The sequence below is a fragment of the Rhinolophus sinicus genome, linkage group LG02, assembly GCF_036562045.2.
Source record: "Rhinolophus sinicus isolate RSC01 linkage group LG02, ASM3656204v1, whole genome shotgun sequence".
Taxonomy (NCBI): Eukaryota; Metazoa; Chordata; class Mammalia; order Chiroptera; family Rhinolophidae; genus Rhinolophus; species Rhinolophus sinicus.
In genome coordinates, this window is record NC_133752.1 from 70017997 (window position 1) to 70040076 (window position 22080).

Genomic DNA, 22080 nt, shown 5'->3' on the forward strand with positions numbered 1-22080 from the left:
GGATGTACTCCCTTTAATCTGTTAAATCTCTGTTGCCAAGCATCGCATCTCAATACCTTGATTTATTTTCAAATCAGTAGGCTTATTACCATTTCATAAACTGCACTTGCAAATAAAAGACTTCAAGTGCATGAAATAAATAAAGATTTCAAGTGATGTGGTGGTTTCGCCACTTCCAACGTGCTTCCTGTTTTAGGGCAAATCCGAAGGTAGACTTCCAATTCTCTCCTGTGCTCTGTCTCACCTCCGTTAACTCTCTGTGGCTGGTTACTGATATCCAACGAGGTAATATTGGCACAGGGATTGCATTTACTTCTCACCTGAAGAGAATACTAAGAAAGGAAGAGGCAAATATTTAATTTTCCTGCTAGGTTCCCAAATGTTATTATGGGAATATTAACACACAAACTTATACAGACAATTGAATCTTTGAACTTTTTACTTTGCATAAATGGATTTTAAAATCTCTATGTATAAGTTACTTCAGTAGGACCACCAGAGAAACAAAATCTACTTCCAAATATCCTTGATGCGTGTCTCTCAACTGTTAACTTGTATTTTGCTAACTAATTACTTAGTACTTGTCTTTCTGCGTTCTTGAGGTTTCTGTGAGTGGGAGACTCATAGCTTTGATTCACACTGCCCTCATCTGATGAGAACCCTAAGTGATAATTGCTTCCTTATCACTTGTTTGCTAATCACTCGTAGTGGAAAGCCTCCTCTGGGTTTAATTTCTCCACTCAGAGCTGTCCTCTGGAGCCCTGAGCTTCTGCAGCTTTCCTTGTCGACCTCTAGCTTTTTCTCTTTCTTTTCATGAGTGGTTTTAAACTCATATTGCCAGACCATGTTGCGTATGCTCATTTTGGCTCTCTCTCTTTTTCTCACTCAGGCTCCTGATACACAAGGACAGGGTAATGTAATGGTTAACTGGTGTCAGACAGACCTTGTTTAACTCTTGAACATTCTACCAACTGGTGGTGTGTCCTTGATGAAGTAACTTAACCTCTCTGAGCTTGTTTCTCCATCTGAAAACTGAGGGTTGTTAAGATTAAGTAGGATGACACATTGAAAGTGATATGTGAGAGCACCCAGTAGGTGTGTGATCATCAATAACTCTCTGGCCAAAGGTTTCCCTACTTGGTTTCTTAAATGATCCCTTCTTAAACTCTATATAGATCAAAACATAGACTATCAGTGTAAAACCAGATGTTTATCTTCTCCAAATGGAAATACTTTTCTTCTTAATAGAACATGATCTGTTTTCTTTCCATCAAAGTTGGCTCTTCCTCCAAACACTTTGTCTTTGAAGACATTACTAGTTCTATACTTAATTATTTTAAGATTTTATTGTTGGAAATTTTCATGAGCAACATTTTTTTTAAAAATTAAGGTTTATTGGGGTGACAATTTTTAGTAAAGTTACATAGGTTTCAGGTGTACAATTCTGTAATACATCATCTATATATCATATTGTGTGTTCACCACCCAGAGTCAGTTCTCTTTCCATCACCATATATTTGATCCCTTTTACCCTCATCTACCACTCCCCTCCCCCCTTACCCCCTGGTAACCACTAAACTATTGTCTGTCTATGAGTTTTTGTTTCTTCATTTTTTTTGTCTTGTTCTTTTGTTGTTTTCAGTTTTATATACCACATATCAGTGAAATCATGTGGTTCTCGACATTTTCTGTCTGACTTATTTCACTTATCTAATAATCTCAAAATCCATCCATGTTGTTGCAAATGGCACTATTTCATCTTTTCTTATGGCAGAATAGTATTCCATTGTGTATATGTACCACATCTTTTTTATCCATTCATCTATCAAAGGACATTTTGCAACATTTTGCGAACTTTAAATTATCCACTAAGAACATTACAGACTTCATCCAAGTTAGAAGTTTGTGACTATTATTGTTTAGGATTTTTCAATGTTGGTAAGTTTGAGATCTTGCTTTAGTGTTGAACTTTGTTGTCTTATATCAAAAAGTATAAGTTTCTAACTGTTGATGCTTATTCCATTGTGTCTTTCCAGGTGCCCAGGAAAAGACAAACTTGGAAGTTATTATTCTGGTAGGCACTGCTGTGATTGCCATGTTCTTCTGGCTACTTCTTGTCATCATTCTACGGACTGTGAAGCGGGTAACGAAATAATTTCTCTTCTATGCCATGCATGTTGGCTTTCATGATTAATGAAAGCTGACTAGGGCTCTTTGAGTTGTTTCTTCCCATTATTATTGGCTCAATGGACACAGTTTATTTCCATACAATAACATTCTTGCCCACTTTCTGTTGGCCGGAGCATAGGGCTTTAATTGATAGAAGCCTCTAGAGGGGAAAAGGGTTTGGACTGTCTAGTGTAATTAAGATTTAAGAACTGAATGCATTTGGGAGTTGAGGGGACACTGAAAACAGGATTATAATAGGACTACTGTTAAAGGCCGTGAGTTTTATTTGAAAATGAGACATCAGGAATGGGGCTGCCATCAAAACAATAACAAATACACAAAACAACAGCCAAACACCAGAGTATGTGTGACTTAAAGAAGTAATGCCTTCCAGGCCAATGGAGGGGAACTGAAGACAGGCTACTTGTCCATCGTCATGGACCCGGATGAACTCCCTTTGGATGAGCACTGTCAACGGCTGCCTTATGATGCCAGCAAGTGGGAATTCCCCAGAGACCGGCTGAAACTAGGTGTGTTTTCAAGTGACAGCGATTTGATACTGGGTTTATCAGGCCATCTCTTCTTTTTTGAGGATGATGACCAATCTGGTCTATTCAAATGTTGAATTCTGGTTTAGGAATGTTCACTCTATCTCTTGAATTTGAGTAATCATCTTTTTAGTCACTTAGATGTCGGGTCCCTCATGACCATCCAAAGCGGGACATTTGGAGAATGAGAGGGGAGATATTAAATAATTAAACCTGGGCACGGAAGTAAACTGTACTGTTCATGTTAAATGGGGGTGTGTGGTCACCCTATCTGCTTTGAATCTCTGCATGTCACTCTGGTGGTGTATTAACCCATCTGTTTTGTTGCTGCTGCCCTTGGTTACTGTAGGTAAGCCTCTTGGCCGTGGTGCCTTTGGCCAAGTGATTGAAGCAGATGCCTTTGGAATCGATAAGACAGCAACCTGCAAGACAGTGGCTGTCAAAATGCTGAAAGGTAAAAGCAACATTATGTGGTGATATATCCCTGTATCTGTTCCATCTAGTCTTTCAACATGATGATGGCTTATAGTTACTATCCAAGCGTGCGGTCAGCCTACACATCTTTGTGCAAATTGGAAAAATGTTCCTCTTTTATAGCCTCATGCCAGGGTATGCAGCCAGGCAGGCAAAGCTGGGGGTGGGTTTCAGGGATCCCCGCACTTCCCCACCTTACCGGGGGGTCCTTGTGCAGGGCATCACTTGCACAACTGTATTTAGTGGCTATAGGTAAAGAAAAAAACCTTGGTTATATCAACACTGTTTTTCAATATATTATGGTGCATTAGTAAGATAATTATAGACCATCCAGAAATATGAAAAGAAATTTGATGTAATAAGTCAAAACAGTAGAGCACAAAACAGCATGGTCCCTAGAGTTAAGAATATACATAAAAGATTTCTTTTTTTTATTTTTATTTATTTTTTATTAAATTTATTGAGGTGACAATTGTTAGTAAAATTACATAGATTTCAGGTGTACAATTCTGTATTACATCATCTATAAAAAAAAAAGAATATACATAAAAGATTTCACATATGACAGATAATATGCAAAATAAGAACGGTTGTGCTAGGAAAACAGGACTATGGGTGATATTTAAAAAATTAAAAGCTTTATAACCAATTGTTATAGTAATGCAATTCTGGTTTTTCCGTTTTAATTTGGGGAGGTGGTGTGTATAGAGCTCTTTGCTCCAATCGTGAGGGGCTTTCACTGAAGGAGACGATGCCACCTACCCTTTGCCATAGGTCTTGTGCATTTCAAAGCCATCTTGTCCTTTTGCCTGTCCTCCCTTGTGGCAAAGGGCATATGTCATTTTGATCTGGCTCATCAGGACCGGAAGGTGTGGACTGTGTCTGGATTAGAGGGAAGTGTACTGGTCGGTACTGGATCAAACTCACTGTCTTAGCCTCATCAGCTTTGTGTGCCAACTGGCCTTGCCAGCTGGCCCTTGTTAAGTTTCCTGCTCAGCACAGATTGGCAGGAACTTCAGCGTAGCCCCTAACACATGAGGATATTTAATACATGGTGTTGCTTCCTTATGAGGAAGCACTGAAATCATCAGGGCCTAAGAAACATAGTAAACCTGATGTATGAAAATCCAGTTTTGTAAAAGAAGAAAATCTGGGCATGATTCCATTTGCAGACGTATTCTCCACTTTGCAAAAGACTTCACAATGGATTCCTTTACATATCAAACATTCTGGGTGCACTTAAAGTAAGAATTTGATTTAGAACTAAAAATTATAATTTATACTTGACTTTTGGGGGAATGTAACGTAGTCTGTAAATTGGGCTACAGTTGTGTTGTCCCTGGAGAGTAAGTTGCACAGATGCATCAATCTTCCTAAGGTAATGCTCACATTTATGATCTCCCTTTTCCCCCTGTATTTGTAGAAGGAGCAACACACAGTGAACACCGAGCCCTCATGTCTGAACTCAAGATCCTCATCCATATTGGCCACCATCTCAATGTGGTGAATCTTCTAGGTGCCTGTACCAAGCCAGGAGGTGAGTATCTGTAATGGTTCTGGTTGCCTGATTTGGGCGTACGCTTCTCAGCTGGTATTTGAGGGAAACCGCTCAACTCCCATGGCCTTGATTTCCTTAACTTAGGATAGTTAGTTATAAGCATTCTTAGCTATAATTATATTTCATGGAGGTTAAATAGGCACTATAAATTAATTCTAGAACTTCCTGTGAATTAAAAAATGTCGCATCACTGTAATACAGTTTGTTACTTGTGTAATAGGTGTTCAGATGAGAAAAATAAACTTCTCAAAAAACTTGAAAGCAAAGGACCTTCATAGTAGTTACCCCTGAAATGGTGTCATCTTAGGTGATGTGTTGAAAAGCATCTGGGTGGGTTTTCTTTTTAAATTTTGTCAACCTTGTGAAATTGCCTTTTGGAAAAAGAAAAGCTACAATATAAGGTGATTATGACCAGTTGATTTCTATGATCCTGTCCCTATCAAAAGGTTGTAGACTCTTCTATGATATTTTCTGGTTTAAAAACATATTTAACACTTAGTGAGAAACATGAATGAAAACACATTTTCTTTTCTTGACATGTGCTGTCTGCAGGCCCACTCATGGTAATTGTGGAATTCTGCAAATTTGGAAACCTATCAACTTACTTAAGGAGCAAGAGAAATGAATTTGTCCCCTACAAGGTATGTTATTTCCTAACTCAACTCTGGCTACATTGTAAAATGGAGGAAAATTCAAAGTGGTACAGGTTAATGTTTTTCGTTAAAATTCTGTGAAGAACTCTTGAGGAATCTTCTCACATTGCCTCTTGGCTGTCATAACTTTGTCTTTTACCTTCTGGGGGACATATGCTTCTCATGTTTTATTTTTGTGACTTTAATCTACTGACCCATCATAGATGGTACCTGAGAGGAGAAGGAGGTAGGGGTGATTAAGGGAAGAATGGAGGGAAGGAAAGCCCTGGATTATTCTCTCTCTCCCCTAGTTAAATTTGCCCTAGCGAATAGAAATCCCTCTGTATGGAACACTCTAATGTTGAAAGTGTGTCTGAGTGAAACTGGAAACAAGGCATTTATCTCTTTAAGCTAAAGAAGGAGCTAGGCTTTATGGAAGAAAATCTATTGTGTAGAACACGTGTCCAAAATTTCAGCCCAGAGACTGCCTGATCCGGATATCGATGCCCTTCTTTTTAGTAGTTACAATTGTTTCCAAAGTTTACTATGTTTTAGGCATCTCTTTTGTATTCAAGGAGTTTGTTTTTCATGTGCTTCTTTATAGACCAAAGGGGCCCGATTCCGTCAAGGGAAAGAATACGTTGGGGAAATCACCATGGATCCCAAACGCCGCTTGGACAGTATCACCAGTAGCCAGAGTTCAGCCAGCTCTGGATTCGTTGAGGAGAAATCCCTCAGTGATGTGGAGGAGGAAGAAGGTACCTGCCATTGCTTCTTCTGCACTTCACACCTGCTCTTGTAGGAACAGACAAGATGACAGGGTGTTATGAGGCATTTTGCCACGGGAAACGTCTAATACTACCTAATATTTGAAAGAGACCTGAATTTCTAAACTGCCCTCACTGAGTCTCCCCAAAGGTGAAGTGTGGAAGCTCTAAATAAGCAGTGGGCTAGACTGTAAGACAAAGCCTGGCTGGCCTGAGAAATCTCGGTACCCTGGGAGAGCTCAACAGTCAGCAACGATCAAACCAATGCTCTTAAAATACCAGTTGAACATTTATTGGCAGGAGAGGCTCAGTGCTATGTTCTGGAAGGACCAAAGAGGCTCTCTGGTGGCTGATTAGCCTCCCCATTGCCTAAGCATTGCCTATGTCACCAAGCATTGCCTATGTCAGCACAACAGAAGTCTTTCAGTTAATCATGCCTAACCTTCTCCAAGGCTGTGTAGGGGCCATCTGTTGTTTCTACCCCACCCTAAGTGGCTTAGCAAGTTTTCCTTCCAGCCATACTTCCTCAGGAAAGTCTTGGTAAATACACTTTTCTTTATCCAGTTATGCTTCCAATGATATTTTAGGGCTCCTTATGAGTAGAGCTGTATTTCCAGTCTAACTTCTAGGACTTCTTCCAGGTCCAGGATACACTATATATCTACTTCCCTCCAAAGGAGCAGAGAGAGCTCCCTGGAGGTAGACATGGGGCTTCCTGACATCTGGTTTCTCTTGAGGCATGAGCTTAAAAGAATCTAATCATGAAATAAATAGTGGAAGAAACTTGCTTCTATTTCCCTTGACATAAAGCCATAGATAGTAGTGAAATCTGAGTTCTTTTCCTTAGAAGCCAGGTGGGCAGTGTGAGGCTACAATGTGGTCTAGAAAAGCCTGGGGAGGTTGTCGAGCCTTCATATAACTGGACCTACACTGAGTGGAGCCACTTTTGCTCCATTCTGCTCACTCACAAAATGATAGCCAGTGAGCTGAACATACAAGGGATGGAGGTAGTAAATTGGAATGCAAAGAGTGTTGGCCTAGAATTTTGCCTCCATTTCTTCATTTGGAAAATGAAGGGGTTTCACTAATTGTTCACTGACAGCCTTCTACCCCGAAGCATACAAAGTCATTGAGAAAACTGTTGGAAGCCTTTTTAATACTTATAAGGTTATTACAATTGAGTTTTCATTTACTTTGGTATTTGTCTCCAGGAAAGAAGCCATATCTTATCCAACTAAAGTTAAGAGATCATGTTGAAACACCCGTTAATGTCTTAGTGTTTATTTATACCAGTTGAATGAAAGAAAATACCACCAATTTACGTAAATTCATCTTTCTCTTGATGGTTGGGTCATGTCTCAATTCGTATTCTTGAAGGAGAAAAACATCCTCACAGGCCAGATTTAATGTGTTTACAGGACTTTCTCAGCTTGAAAGTGAGAGAATTAAATATATTTCCGGTAGTTTTAGTTTTCTGTTGTAAATTATAATTTGACCTTTGCCTTTGTCCCAGGACAAAGCCTGGCGAGAAAAGAATCAATGACCCTAAATATTTTTATTATTATTATTATTAGTTGCAAAACAATGTAATAGTTAGACATTTACACCCCTCACAAAGTGACAACCTCTCTCCCCCAATCTACCACCCCTCCAACATCGCACACAGCTGCCACAGTTCCACTGACCCCATTCCCTGCCCTGCACTCCACATCCCGTGACCATATATATATATATTAAACCACGGTCGACACCCATCACTGTTCAGCTTCAGCTTCAGGTACATACCGCAATGGTCAGGCACCTACTGATCCTGAATATTGCTGTTTTATTTTTAGAGCTCTTGATATGAAACTATTGTTTATCCCTCTGGGTACATGGGAAAAAAACAACCAACAACCGTCTAAAACAGCAAATTTGTTAAAAGTCCTCTTTCACCCCATTAAATTTTACCTCCATTCTGCCTCCCGGGTTTGCTAGTTCAGTTGGCTGAAATGGAAAAAAACCAAACTTTTTGCTAATGGACATGATGAATGTTAATCATACTGGTATTCAGCAAACTTATAGAAGATAGAAGCATTTTCTATACGTTTCTGTTTCCTGAAATGTAGCTCCCACATTTTACAATGAAGATTACTCTTAGAAACAGATAGTTTCTGGTGAAAGTAACTGATCTGGGTCCTCCTGCATCTTCCGACAGTTTCTGAAGAGCTGTACAAGAACTTCCTGACCTTGGAGCATCTCATCTGTTACAGCTTCCAAGTGGCTAAGGGCATGGAGTTTTTAGCCTCACGGAAGGTAGGACGACAGCTCAAGAGGAAACAAAGTATCTTTTCAGAGCACAGATTTGGAAATAAGATGTCGAGTGCCAGGCACAGGGTGTTTGTTGGGGACTGTACTTCATTCACCACTCTGGGCTATTAGAAGAGCTCTATTGGGAAGGCCCATTTCTGTTAATTAAGGGGGTTTAAGTATTTCATGAAATTAATTCATTTGATAAATACTACTTATTGAGCATTTACTAAGAGCAGACAGTCTTCTAAGCACTAAGGAGGCTGTGTGAACAAACAGGCAAAACTCTCCGGCTTCGTGGAGTTTACATTCTGGTGGGTGGAGCACGCAGTAAACAATATCAATAAGTAAAATACATAGTAGGTTAGACAGGAGTAAGAGCTATGGGGAAAAAAGCAGGAAAGGATTATAGAGCATATAGGAACGGTATGTTTGTACATGCTTGTGCTGCTGTGTTTGTGTGTGTCCATTTTCAGTTTTAAAAGAAGCGGACATAGAAGGCTTTATAAGAATGTGACATTTGAGTAATAACCTGGAAGAGGTGAGGGACCACGCCTTGAAAATATCTTGGTGTGAGAGAATCTATTTTTAATTTATTGTACATTCCTCACCATCCATCAAGAAGTATTTGTTAGTAGTATAATTAGAATCTAGGAAGGACAGGCTTCAGATGAAAGCGATTAAAACAGCTAAAATTAGAAAAGTAGGCCAAACAAAGGCTGAGGTGGGGACGTGACAAGTTACAAATATTCCAAAGGTTGTAAACACCACAGAGGGAGCAAGGTTGGTTGAAGTCACCCCTTTGCAAAGGATAAAATGGATGGTTTGACATTAAACATGAACAATTCAAATTTAGTTTCAAGAAAAATTATCAGTTGACAAAATGCATTTGTGGCAACCTACTGGGGGAAGAAAGACTTAAATTATTTTTTGTTTGTTTGTTTCTTTTGTTTTGCTTTCTAAATTAGGGTGAAATCCCTAACCCACTTTTTTTCTGAAGTTTAAAGCTTATCACAGCTTTCAGGGATTTAGGATCTCAGATGTTTTTGCCAGGAGCTCTTGTCTTGTCTCTCCCATGGGCAACGGAGAGAAATAAAGTTTTACAGGATTTTTCCAAAGAGAAAGGTCTTCTTGGAGACTTTTATTTTTTATTTTTTTTCTTATTTTTTTAAGACCAGTGGCTGCCATTTAGTCAGGGTTCCTTTCAGTAACGGGGGTGAGAATGGGGAGGGGGGAGACACTTTAACTTGCCTTTCATCTATCTACCAGCTGGTTTCTTGAATATCACCTCATTGTTGGGCTGAAAAAGGAAGCTCTTAGGTTGGGAAGAAAGTAGGAAGGGCTGTCTGTAGTTTGGAATCTCCTGTCTTGTTCATTTATGTTAGGTAACGTACTTTTGAATATGCCTCACTCAGAGGAAAGTGCTACAAGATGCAAGGTGCAGGGTGGTCAGTAATGCTTGGCTCACACAACCACTTCTACACAGATGTAAGAATTGAATTCTCATCTAAATCATTTCTCAAAGTTCCTGAGACTCTTAGTCTCTCACAAATCTACCAGGTGGAGTCAAACCTGCTTAGCAGTATGAAGTTGGGGAGTATAGAGAAGGGAGAAACTGGGGAGCAGAAAAGAATAGAAGGAAAGCCAAGGAAAATTAGTTTTCCTTTTTAGTGCACCAGAGAATCAACTTAACTAGTGAGAAGCTGAAATTGCTTTAATAGACCTGTATGATAATCCTATACTTTGAAAACAGGATGAGCCCCATGGGGAATTGTTTATCAGAGCCAGTCCAGCTTTAGTTACATATGGAATGGGGAAACCAACAAAGGGCACCAAACCAGCGAGAGCCCCTTGTTTCTGATTTCCGTGCATTCATTCAAAATAAATCCCATTCTGGGGCCTCCCTTAGAATAACATGTTTTAACCGTATATGGAGCCAGGCAAAAGGGATGTGTGGATGTGACCAGAAACACATTCTTAATTGTGTCCAAGAGAAGTCTATTTATGACTCCCTCATCATACTATAACTTAATTATTTAACTCCAAAGTCTGGGACTGTTTATGGGATAAGCAGATGTGTGTCTCAATGAAACTCAGACTTTTTTCGAAGTGTTGATAAAAGATATTAACCCCGGTGCTTGTTAATCAGTTGGTTTTCTGATGTGGGATTTTTTTTTTTTAAAGCATGAGGTCACAACAGATGTAGAAAAGATCAGCTGTGCCGAGACCTAACGCACACATAATTCTTTTTGCAGTGTATCCACAGGGATCTGGCAGCACGAAATATCCTTTTGTCGGAGAAGAACGTGGTTAAAATCTGTGACTTTGGCTTGGCCCGGGATATTTATAAAGACCCAGATTATGTCAGAAAAGGAGATGTAAGTTTCAAAGATGAACCCAGTGTCTATTAAGTCACAGAATTCAAACACCTCTTAGCAAGCTTCAGAACCTGTATTCAGGAGCAAAGGAAGTGTTTTCCTTCAGATATTTGCTACGTTGGGTTCTGATTCCTTGTCTTCTACCCTTTCAGGCACGCCTGCCTTTGAAATGGATGGCCCCGGAAACAATTTTTGACAGAGTGTACACAATTCAGAGTGATGTGTGGTCCTTTGGTGTCTTGCTCTGGGAAATATTTTCCTTAGGTAAGTCACTTCTGTTGGTCCCTCCACCCAGACTTCAAATACAATAAAAGTCAGTGGCCTCAATATACCTTTCCTCTCTTTTAGTAGATCTTTACTGGGTGAAACTTTTTTGGAAGCTTAGGATTGTAAAATGGAAGGAAGGAAGGGAGGGAGGGAGGGAGAAAGGGAGGAAAGGAAGGAAGGAAGGAAGGAAGGAAGGAAGGAAGGAAGGAAGGAAGGAAGGAAGGAAGGAAGGAAGGAAGGAAGGAAGGGAAAGGAAAGGAAAGGAAAGGAAATATAGGTGATGAGGATATAGGTGATGATGTTCCAGAATCAGGCTCAGCCAGGGCTTTCTATAAGAATAAATCAAGTCAAATAACATCCCATTCCTGTGGTTAATCTAGGTGCTTCTCCATATCCTGGAGTAAAGATTGATGAGGACTTTTGTAGGCGATTGAAAGAAGGAACCAGAATGAGAGCCCCTGATTATACCACACCAGAAATGTAAGACTTTAAAAATACCCCTTTTTTCTCTTTCTTTGCTCACACAATTCTCCCCACCTAGAAGACTTGGCATTATATACACCGTCATGGCCCCGTTCGTGTCCTGCTTCTCCCTTGCAGTCCTTCCTTGATAATCTCAAGCACAGAGTCATCTCTTCTGCTTGAAATAACAGCATTTTATCTATACCAACCTGTTAGTTTCTATTACGTGCTGATTTATAATTTTATTTTCTATGCACACTTGAATGCTCCATTGTAGGGGAACACCAGTGTCTGATGTATCCCCGTTTTGCATTTTGGCTCCTGGTAGATTCTTTGTAAATGTGTACTCATTCAAGTGCTTATTTGCAGCATTGGATCAGGTGGAAAGAGGCTGTTTGTGACATCAGTGTTTTGCTTCTCTAGGTACCAGACCATGCTTGACTGCTGGCATGGGGAGCCCAGTCAGAGACCCACGTTTTCAGAGTTGGTGGAACATTTGGGAAATCTGTTACAAGCTAATGCTCAGCAGGTTTGTGACCTCCATCCAAGAAGCTTCTACAAAGAGTACTTAGTGGTCAAGGGCCCCTCTACTGCCTATATCTTCTCACGGCCACCAGGCTATCCTCCCAGCCACTGAATAAGGAGCCATATTCTTCCAGATCTTAACAGTAATGATTTTCTAAAAGCTGTCATTACTGTTTTAGGTAGATAAGATCCTAATTCATAACCTGGGAGCAGACCACTCTGTTCCTACCAATGTATCTTTTTGTTAAGTCTTCAGATGCTCTTCTAAAGTAAAAATAACAACAATAAAAAATCCACAAAATATCAACAATGATGGAGTTTTTAATACATTCTGCAAGCAAAAACACATCTGAACCCTATACAATAGATGGCTTTTTTTCTTTTTTCGGTAAAACCACTAGGCCACCATAACTTCCATTTTAGATTTAGCCCTCACCACGAGAAAGTTATTTAATCTCCAGTCAACACCTCTTACTACAGTGAATGGAAGCCAATTTCCTTCTGCTTTTCTTTTGAACAGCTGAGGGATAATGGGTCAAATCTGTTTTTATCATAAACCTTCCAAACATTTAAAGGTATCATATTACCCTTTATTTCTTTCTTTTGATGAAATAATGTTAAATTGTGCAACCTCTTTTTTGAAGACCCATTTTCCTGTACCTTTATTGGTTTTTCTCTAGACTGTCATCGTTTTTCCATTGCCTTGAAATGTAGAGGCTAAAATTGGATGATGTGTCCTTTAAAGGACCCGGCGCGTGGAGCTGTGTCCTGTTGCTGCATCTGTGACCACAGCTAACTTCGTTTTTATTGTAGGCACAGCGCTGTGTGTCCCCTCACCTATCTTATTATTCATGAACTCCTTCAACATACTTTCATGTACATATACCTTTCAAGTGCCCTTTTGGTGTGGACAAGCCATTTTTAATGTTGTCTTCAAGTTTTACATTCAGATATCCAGGCAACATACCCCATAACCAAGCCCCCTTGGCCTTTGTTTTTCATGAAAAAGCCCTTGAAGGACTGAAGCCATAACAATAGCATTCTGTGTTTATTGTTTCAGGATGGCAAAGACTACATTGTTCTTCCGATATCAGAGTCTTTGAGCATGGAAGAGGATTCTGGACTCTCTCTGCCTACCTCACCTGTTTCCTGTATAGAGGAAGAGGAAGTGTGTGACCCTAAATTCCATTATGACAACACAGCAGGAATCAGGTACTGTATATGGCCAGTATCCCCTTGCGTGGGGGGGGGCTTCAAGGTCATCTTGGGGAGGGGAATGGAAGGAAGACACGTTATAAAGCTGCAGCATCCCACTTCCACCGTTAACCATAGCCCTGAGACTAATATAAAGGGAAATGCTCCTTGAAGAGGGCCTGGGTAGGTGTGTTTCCTCCCATCTGTAGCCCACATTGCTGCCATAGCTCTTCCTTTCAGAATGCTAAGCCCTGCAGCTGCAAATAGCTGGCATGCCACAGTTTGTTAATCTCCAGAAAAAGAGACCAATTTTACAAAGACATCTGCATTTAAATTATCCCCATGTACTCTTTTATTAATGGGAATTGAATGGCTTAGGAAAGATTCAGGAAGGAAGGGTTCTATGCATATATGAAAACACACTTATGCCTCTGAGGCTAAGCGTACAGTGTGCCATGGGATGTGCCCTGAATTAGACTGGACAGCACATCCCCAAAGCCCCACCCAAGTCTGATTTTGAGCATTTTATTTGCATAATGGGACTTCTTGGCTTATTTAAAACACATGCACTGCAGTCCTTTCCTGATTTGTAAAGGGGTTCTGAAGGCAACTTTCTTTTTTCTCTCTCCCAGCACCTGTGCATAAGGAAAAAGTTGATATGATTTTCTACAGTATGATATTAAAATTGCCATTTACTGAGCCTGGGACTGCTTCCCTTTGCTTTGTTTCTTTTCCTACCCCTTTGGGAGTCTTCCTCCTGTAACTGGACCCCCACACCCACGTGGGCCCAGGCTGCCCGCTTGAGTGTGCTGTGGCTGCAGGGAGGGGCACGGAGCTCCGGCACGTGGGCAGGTTGTCAGGTAGCAGGTGAGGAGGCGCCCTGGACAGTCCGTCCCAGGAGTCCCACTGAGCAGCAGGAGTTCTGCTCTGAGAGGGAAGAGAGCTCAGAGTGGTTAGAAGGCCAACAAGTGACCCGTCCATTCCTTTTGTGTCAAGAACTGTAGGCATTTTTCAAAGAACCTTTCCTTATATTATCAGATTTTGCCCACCTGAGAACTCTCAGTGTTAGGCAAGGTAGAAACTGTCATCTTTTTTGATGTAGATGGTGAGCATGAGGCTGAGTGATTGATTACCTGGGGGAATACAATATTGTGATTCAAGATCCAGATTTTGAGTCACATAGAAGTGGCGTGCTCTCCCAAGTCAGCCTCTTAGCAGCTGTGTGACCTGGGGCAGGTCTTCACTGAGACCCAAGCGAGGTCACTGGTGTTGTTGGAAAATTATTGTTTTGAGAATTACTGATATAATGCATTTCTAAGTAGCTGGCACTTAGGGAGCACTTAAAAATGATAGCTCTTATGTGAGCTGCTCAAAATTACATCCCGGAATGAATCCAGTTCCTCTGTCATCTCAGTGCCGTTTTTTGTTTTTTTCCCCCCACACCAAGGAGGAGCCCTCGGAGAGAAAGAGTAATGAAATGAAAGGCTGTACAGGTCCACTCCCATGTTTAAAAAAGCCCTAGTTCAAGTTCAGCTGGCCTTCTGGTGTGGTAATTATTCCCGTAACACTACCGCCTTCTCCTTTCTCAGAAAGCCATTTGATCATGAACTCTATCCCTTGGGTTTTCTGTGACCAGGTGGAGTGAGGACCCAAGTCGGCAGCATCTTGGCTCGCTGGGGTGCTTTGCACGTGGTGCTGAGATTCGATGAAGTCATGCTTGTGTAATGGAAGTGCCAAATGCAATGCTGGATCTAAGACAGGGCTGCTAACATTTATCCCCAGAAGTGTGGACAAATGTGACACCATACTCCGAACACAGGCCTGGCTTCTATTTTCTGTCTGTGATTTTTGAATTGGTCTTTCCAGTCCAGTTTCTCTTTTATCCAGCCATAATTTGAAAAATGAAATAGAAATTGGAATCTTTTGTCTGCATCGCCTCCCAACTCCCTCCACCTTTTCCCCTTTTATAAAAGTAAGACTCCATGCTCAATTTTAATCATCAGGGTTAAAAAAAAGGCAGAATGGAGGCACCTGCACACAGCACACTTCATTTTGACGCTCTCTGTGGTTCTGCTCCCCTGGGGAGAAAGAGATGAGCCTGGGGTACCTCTCAGCAGACTTGTTTTTCCCTCTTCCACGTCTCCAGTCAAGTAGAAAAGCCAAAGAGTCTTTCTCACTTGCTTCTCCCTTATAATTTTCAATTCCATTGCATTATAAATAGAGCTGGACAGAGACATCACTGTAGGAGCCAGACTCATGATTTGTTGCCTGGTTAAAAAAATATGTGTTCAGCATTCATTTAGCAAGAGGCTGAGAAGCGTGTGGGGGACGGGTGAGGAGGAAGGACCACCAGTGTCTAGACTGAGCTTTGTCTCTCATTTTCCCTGTGGATCAGGTCTGGCCTCAAGTTTGTATGCTTCCGGCAAGAAAACACACATTAATTGCACTCATTTTTCTTTGAAGGTAGTTTGGGGACCATCTGCGGTTGCTCCATCATTTCCCCTGGGAGTTTTACCTCCCACTCCAAGCACCTTATCAAAGATTTCTTTTCAATTTTCTCTCAGAGAAAGGTTATAGCACATTTTCTTCATTTTGGTTCATTGTTAGTAATGACTAAAGGCTCCTTGTAGATCTCCTGGGACAGCTTGCTGACTAAATGTTCCTGCATTTGGCTCTGATATTAGACAGCTTTAAGTAACACTGTCCTTTCCCCACCCTTGGTCTCTCTCACACTCCACATACTCACCTTCCCCCCTTCTACCACACAGTCAGTGCACACATGGGAGAGGATTGGGTTGTGCACATAGTAGGTGCTTAATAAAAACTTGAACAGTCATGTCCACGGCCCTCTTCTTCCTTTTCCTTCCTGATACTCCCCCCAGCGAGTCAATGTAGAGTAGGGTTAAGCACACAAACAAACAAAGCAATACCCCTCCCCCCCACATTGACTTTAGTGTCTGAGACCAAAGTTTGAGTTTCAGTTCTAGCCATTTCCTCCCTAAGCCTTAGTTTCCTCATCTCCAAACGGGAAATTTAAAAAACAACAACAACAAAAGAACAAACTATTTGGTAACTTTGTGAGGAGCAGATGTAATGATATCCATGAAAATGGTTTTTTAACTGTGAAGGGCCATGCAATTCTTGGAGCTGTTGAGCTCCGAAGTCAAGGCGCTGTCCTTGCTAAGACCGCCACGTGATTGCCCCAGCTCACCAACTCTAGGTGACTCTATATACAGATACCGCTGGCATCCGCCCACTTGTCCAAACCCTGTGAGCATCCCCTTTCTATCGTCAGGCGGCCTTTCTATCTCTCAGATAAGTGGAATTGTGCCCTCCTTCATCTCGTTGCCTCTGGTCTTACCCTCCTCAACCCAGAGTCATCTTTCTGAAAGGCGTGTGTGACCTGGTCAATCTCATGGTTAAAATCCTTCAGTGATTGTTCATTGCCCTTAAAATAATAAATCAAATATTCCAGTTATGTGATTTTGGACAAGTTCCTTAACCTTTCTATGCCTCAGTGCCTCATCTGAAGTTGGGATAATAATACCCACCCCTAGAGAGTTACCATTTGTGAAGATGCCACAAGATCATGGTTGAAGAGCATTTAGCACAGTGCCTGACACGTGGAAGATTCTCATGAAGGGATTCCTGAGTGAGTGAGAGGATGAATGATTGACTATCCTGCCAATAGTTTTTAGTAACCGCCACTTTTAGGGACCGGACTTAGGAGAAGTGGGCTTTTCTCCTTCCATGTATATTATGTCCTCTTTCTTGTGGAGCTTCCTGAGTGAGGATGTCACTGGTGATCCTCATTCTCTCCTCTCTGTAGGGAGGAGCCAGCCTCCTGGGGGAAGGGAGGGAGACTCGGTTTCCATTCTTCTCCCTTGTCCCAAGTGAGTCCTCATTCCACTTGGTCACAGAAAACACAGGGACGTGCAGAGGGCTGCCTGGGTGGGAAGTACACAGGATCAGAGCAAAGAGTGAATTTGCTGTCCCTCCCTGTGGAAAGGACTGGCCTTCTCTCCACTTCGGCTGTGGGCAGTTTTAACCAGATCACTCAGACTTACCCAAAACCGCGGGACAGGAAAGGAGCACATCCTGAGGCCAGGTGATGTGTTGCCTGAAAAGTCCTATTCTTGGGACTCCTGAAGGAAACTGGCACCCTTGGGAATTCAAAGGAGGAAAACAAGCTTTGGTTGATAGAGCATCATTCTAAGAACACTTACCACCCACCGTTGACCACCTCATTCATCTTTCTGAGTGAGAGAGGGAAAGCCAGTGCAGTTTAAAGATGGGGCAACAGAAGCATATAAATAGTTATGACTTTCCCAAGTTTATGTAGTCAGCAGTAGACTTTGAAATAAACAGAGTATCTTGTGACTCTTGAACCACTGCCCTTTCTTAAGACCAGCAACTCTGTGGGCTGAGAATAGGGGCGAGTGTGACGCAGCCCCTCTCCCTGCATATGCACTAAATCTCTATTACATGTAGACAGAGGAGGGTGTCTTCAGATCCTGCTGGGCTCAGTATCCTACAGTGAGATTCAGTGAGATCTACAGGTGTTTCCTCTGCCCAGCTTTCGTTGAATGGTTGCTCTTTGGAGATGGCCAGAAAGAAGTGAGACACTCAGTAATATGTTGAGAATTCAATGGAGGAATCGCATGCAATCGGGAAGCCAAGCAGAAGGCAGTTGATCACTTAGTTTGCTGTTGTTGTCTTTAGGCCAGCCCTAGACCTCAGAAGTATGATTCAAAGGAACAGGGGATCATCTAGGCCCCTCAGTTATATTATACTTTTAAATGGCCTTTCACAGGAAATTAAGCCTTCAATGTGTGCTAGCAGAGAAAGATTTTTGTTTTGGTTTTCTTTTTCCAAAGGATGTTTTGAAGGTCGCTATTAAATTTGTGGCTGAAAGATAATGAACTTAGGTATCACTTGTGGAATCTGCAGCCAAATATACCACCACTGAAATATAAATATTTGTTCTTTTGCAGTCAGTATCTGCAGAACAGTAAGCGAAAGAGCCGGCCTGTGAGTGTAAAAACATTTGAAGATATCCCAATGCAAGAACCAGAAGTAAAAGTAATCCCAGATGTAAGTACATCTTTTAAAAATAGTCTTAGAAATAATACAAAGGATGAAACATTAGCTATATAAATATTAGCCTAAGCATTAGAGTCTCGGAGCCTCTTTATAAGGCTATCCTTGAGGGTCTGTGTCATGGGGTCACTATGGAAATGGAATTTATTGGGGCCCCTTGATTTTTTCGTAAGTAAAGTCCCTGGTCCAAGGTTCAAGATAATGTAGCTTCATGCCCAATTCCGCTCAACTGTGAATAGCATCATTGTGAAAAGAGGGATGGAAATGGGCCTCTTAGCTTCTTCTTTATAAATTCCTCTCTTCTTCCTGGCCTGGGTCTACTTCTAGGAAGTGGTGGCAGCTTGCAGTTTCTGGCTATGACACCTTTACCTCCCTCTACAGAACATTGAAATGTGTTGTCTGATAGATGGGTTAAGAAATCAGTTTAAATAAGTAGTTGGTCAGTGTATACACTTATCAACTGTATCATCTCATTGTCTCTTAAAAAGGACAACCAGACCGACAGCGGTATGGTTCTTGCATCAGAAGAGCTGAAAACCTTGGAAGACAGAACCAAATTAGCTCCGTCTTTTAGGTAAGGCTTAGCCAAATAGAAAAGACAAATCTAAAGAGGAATTTTTGGAAGGAACTTAGGACATTCAATGTAGGTACAGAGTTTTCCCTTTTTGTGTCTTTGTTGATTTGACAAGTTTGCATCAACCTCACTAAAGAACTAAAACAAATCAAACAAATTAAGTGGCAAGTCTAAAAAGGAATCTGAAATTAAAGGATTTGGTCAGTTTTTATGAGAATGATGAATACTAGGGAATTTCTGAGTATATTTACTGTGGTCAGTGGTTTATATGGTATTGGCTAAATAACAAAGAGGTCATTGGGTGTGATCCCTAAAATTACTGAGGTGATTAAAATATTTGTGGACTCGGACGAATTTTCAAAATTGTAGATAAATGGCGCATCTGTCCTTCAGAAGTATGATATATAAATAAGCCAATATCTATTTGTTTAAGACACTTAAATTTTATTGGCTGAGTTAAGTACTCAATTGTGGGTAAAAAACTAAATTTGGTTTTGGATATAATTTCTCCTAGGTGGTTCCATAATTGTTCTGAATAGATATATCTGCTTTTAACCTAAAAAAGGAATGAAAATCTGTACTTATAAGAATAATAGGATACAGAGTAGTTATTTATTTGCTAGTGGGTTCACTCTTGGTAAGAATAGAGATTTTGATCTACTTATAATCTGTTCTACAAAATGGGAGCACCCCTAGGTTATTGTGTGATGCTCATGTTGAAAAAAAAATTAAATTGTGCCATTCTGCGATTTTATTGTTTGCCTTAGACCCAAGGTAAGAAATTGTGAGAGCCAGTCATAGGTTTCATTTATTGATTCAAAACATACTTATTCACCAATAACTCTGTGCCACGCCATAGCTTGTGACACTAAACTTGTTTTATTGGGATTGGATTCAAAGAAGTAATGCATTTCTAGTTATTTGAAATAACTTTTAAACCATATATGGGAAAAGAGTACATAAAATCTTTTTTTGCAGTATTTAACGTGAATAATTTGGTAAAACACTTATTACGGGGGAAAACCCACATCTCAGAATGGCTTTTGAAAATGTAAGTCCAAGTTTTGGATCAACACAGCCTACACATCTAAGCTTTGACATGATTACCATCTGTCAGGAATCCACACCATTGAAAACATTCTCTGCTTGCTGCTGAGTGATCCAGGTCCTCAGTCCTTCCAAAGAATGTGGTTTTGATGAGTAAAAAGCAGTTTTTGACATGTTTGGCTCGATTGCGCACACGCTTCAACCTATTAAAGTTTAATGTTGCTCAAGAACTTTATTAACACCATAACATGACTTATAATCCCCTAATTGACAGTGTGGGGAAAGGAAAGCACAAGTGGACTTTCAGAACATCCCAATTTCCTTTCAGATCGTGAAAGAGTCCCTTTGGCTTCTATCACTGTATACAAACTTGTCAATCTGCAAGGCCATAAAAATGTTCCACTGGTGGGAGCCTGTGCATAACTCAGGAGAACTGCCTTTCATGTCATCTCAGGCTTGAAAGACCTGGACCTGAATAAGAGGACTTATCTGCAATGACTAATTCATGCTCGTACCTGAAAATAGACATGGTCTGAGTAAACCTGATATGTTGATTGACAAGTGGGAGAGATAGGGGCTGTTGTCTCCAGGGAAATTATAGCCAGCATGAGGTGGGGAATGGGGTTAGGGTAAGAAGCAAAAGAACTGCCTTCTCTCCACCAACTCACTTGATTGCCATTTCTTCCACAGTGGACTAATGCCCAGCAAAAGCAAGGAGTCTGTGGCATCTGAAGGCTCAAACCAGACCAGTGGCTACCAGTCCGGGTATCACTCCGACGACACGGACACCACTGTGTACTCCAGTGAGGAGGCAGAACTTTTAAAGCTGGTGGAGACTGGACCACAAGCTGGCAGTGCCGCCCAGATTCTCCAGCCTGACTCTGGGACCACACTGAGCCCTTCTCCAGTTTAAAAGGAGGCACCCATATCCCCCATTCCTGGAAATCACACGAGAGGTGCTGCTCAGATTTTCAAGTGTTGTTCTTTCCACCACCAGGAAGTAGCCACATTTGATTTTCATTTCAAAAAAAAAAAAAGAACCTCAGGCTGCAGGGAGCTAGTCCCCTAGGCATTTCCTGACGAGAGGCTTGTGACCCAAGAATGTGTCTGTGTCTTCTCCCAGTGTTGACCTTCTTCTCTTTTTCATTCATGTAAAAAAAAAACATGTGATACCCCCTACTATGGGTCTTGCCACAGGTTTTAACAAAAGAAGTTCAAGAAATGGCTTCCTCCTCCAAGAAGTAGCAATACCTGGGAATTGGTAGGTTAAACTAGAAGATAAACCAGGCAATGGAAGTGCTTTAGGTGTTGAAGATGGGAAAGACCTTTAGGGCTGAGTCCATCTAAGAAGCTTTGTTTAGGATGTGGGTCCGGAGCCAACTGTTACGTGTGAGGTTGGGGTGGATAGAAAGGAAGATGTTGGCTTGCTTTGCGAGCGCGCTGGAGCCTGTGGATGCGTCCTGTTGGCTCTGGTGGAGGTGGGCATGGAGTCTGCGAGGAAACAGAAAGGCTTCAGACGAGGTTACTGGCTTTAGAAGGTTGCGTGCTCTTCCCAGTTGGGCTAAAGGAGAGTTCCTTGTGCTGTTTCCGACTCCTAATGAGAGTTCCTTCCGGACTCTTACGTGTCTCCTGGCCAAGGCCCAGGAAGGAAATGATGCAGTTCTGGCTCCTGGTCTCCCAGGCTGATCCTTTATTCAGACACCACAAAGAAAGGACATTCAGACAGAGGTTCCCTGTCGTGTTGAAGAGTTCTGACTGTATAAACCAGCTTTGGGCTGCTTCTGGATGAATACCCACGTATCTGTCCCGATGTGATATGTCTGAGCCTGAATGCAGTGGGTTCAGTATCAAGCTGTGGTGTCACAGCTTCAGGAAGGATTTTACTTTGTTGTTCCTTCTGTCCTACCCATGCCTTCCTCCTTCCCTTCCACCCCCAACTAGTCAGTATTTTAGTAATTTGGCCTCTACACCGTGGTGAAAGCTGATTTGGTTTGTTCACACTCTGAATAATTATTAGTCAGATTTCAAAATTATGTTATAGCCAAAATTGTAACAACATGTATTGTATTATGTAGACTTTTAACGTGTAAAGCTAT

At 41.3% G+C, this 22080-nt stretch overlaps 1 protein-coding gene across 1 annotated transcript in view; it reads left to right on the forward strand.

Moving 5' to 3' along the window:
• KDR (kinase insert domain receptor) overlaps positions 1-21035 on the forward strand; it is a 41858-nt gene extending 20823 nt beyond the window's left edge. Inside the window, exons 16-30 of the mRNA XM_019740175.2 lie at positions 2037-2143; positions 2564-2699; positions 3067-3171; positions 4615-4728; positions 5302-5390; positions 5986-6139; positions 8346-8443; positions 10693-10815; positions 10968-11079; positions 11463-11562; positions 11968-12073; positions 13130-13281; positions 18258-18357; positions 18852-18937; positions 20675-21035. Of these exons, the coding sequence (XP_019595734.1) occupies positions 2037-2143; positions 2564-2699; positions 3067-3171; positions 4615-4728; positions 5302-5390; positions 5986-6139; positions 8346-8443; positions 10693-10815; positions 10968-11079; positions 11463-11562; positions 11968-12073; positions 13130-13281; positions 18258-18357; positions 18852-18937; positions 20675-20897 (1805 nt within the window). The 3' untranslated portion in view covers positions 20898-21035. The remainder of the gene's footprint in view (positions 1-2036; positions 2144-2563; positions 2700-3066; positions 3172-4614; positions 4729-5301; positions 5391-5985; positions 6140-8345; positions 8444-10692; positions 10816-10967; positions 11080-11462; positions 11563-11967; positions 12074-13129; positions 13282-18257; positions 18358-18851; positions 18938-20674) is intronic.
• The last annotated feature ends 1045 nt before the right edge of the window (positions 21036-22080 follow it).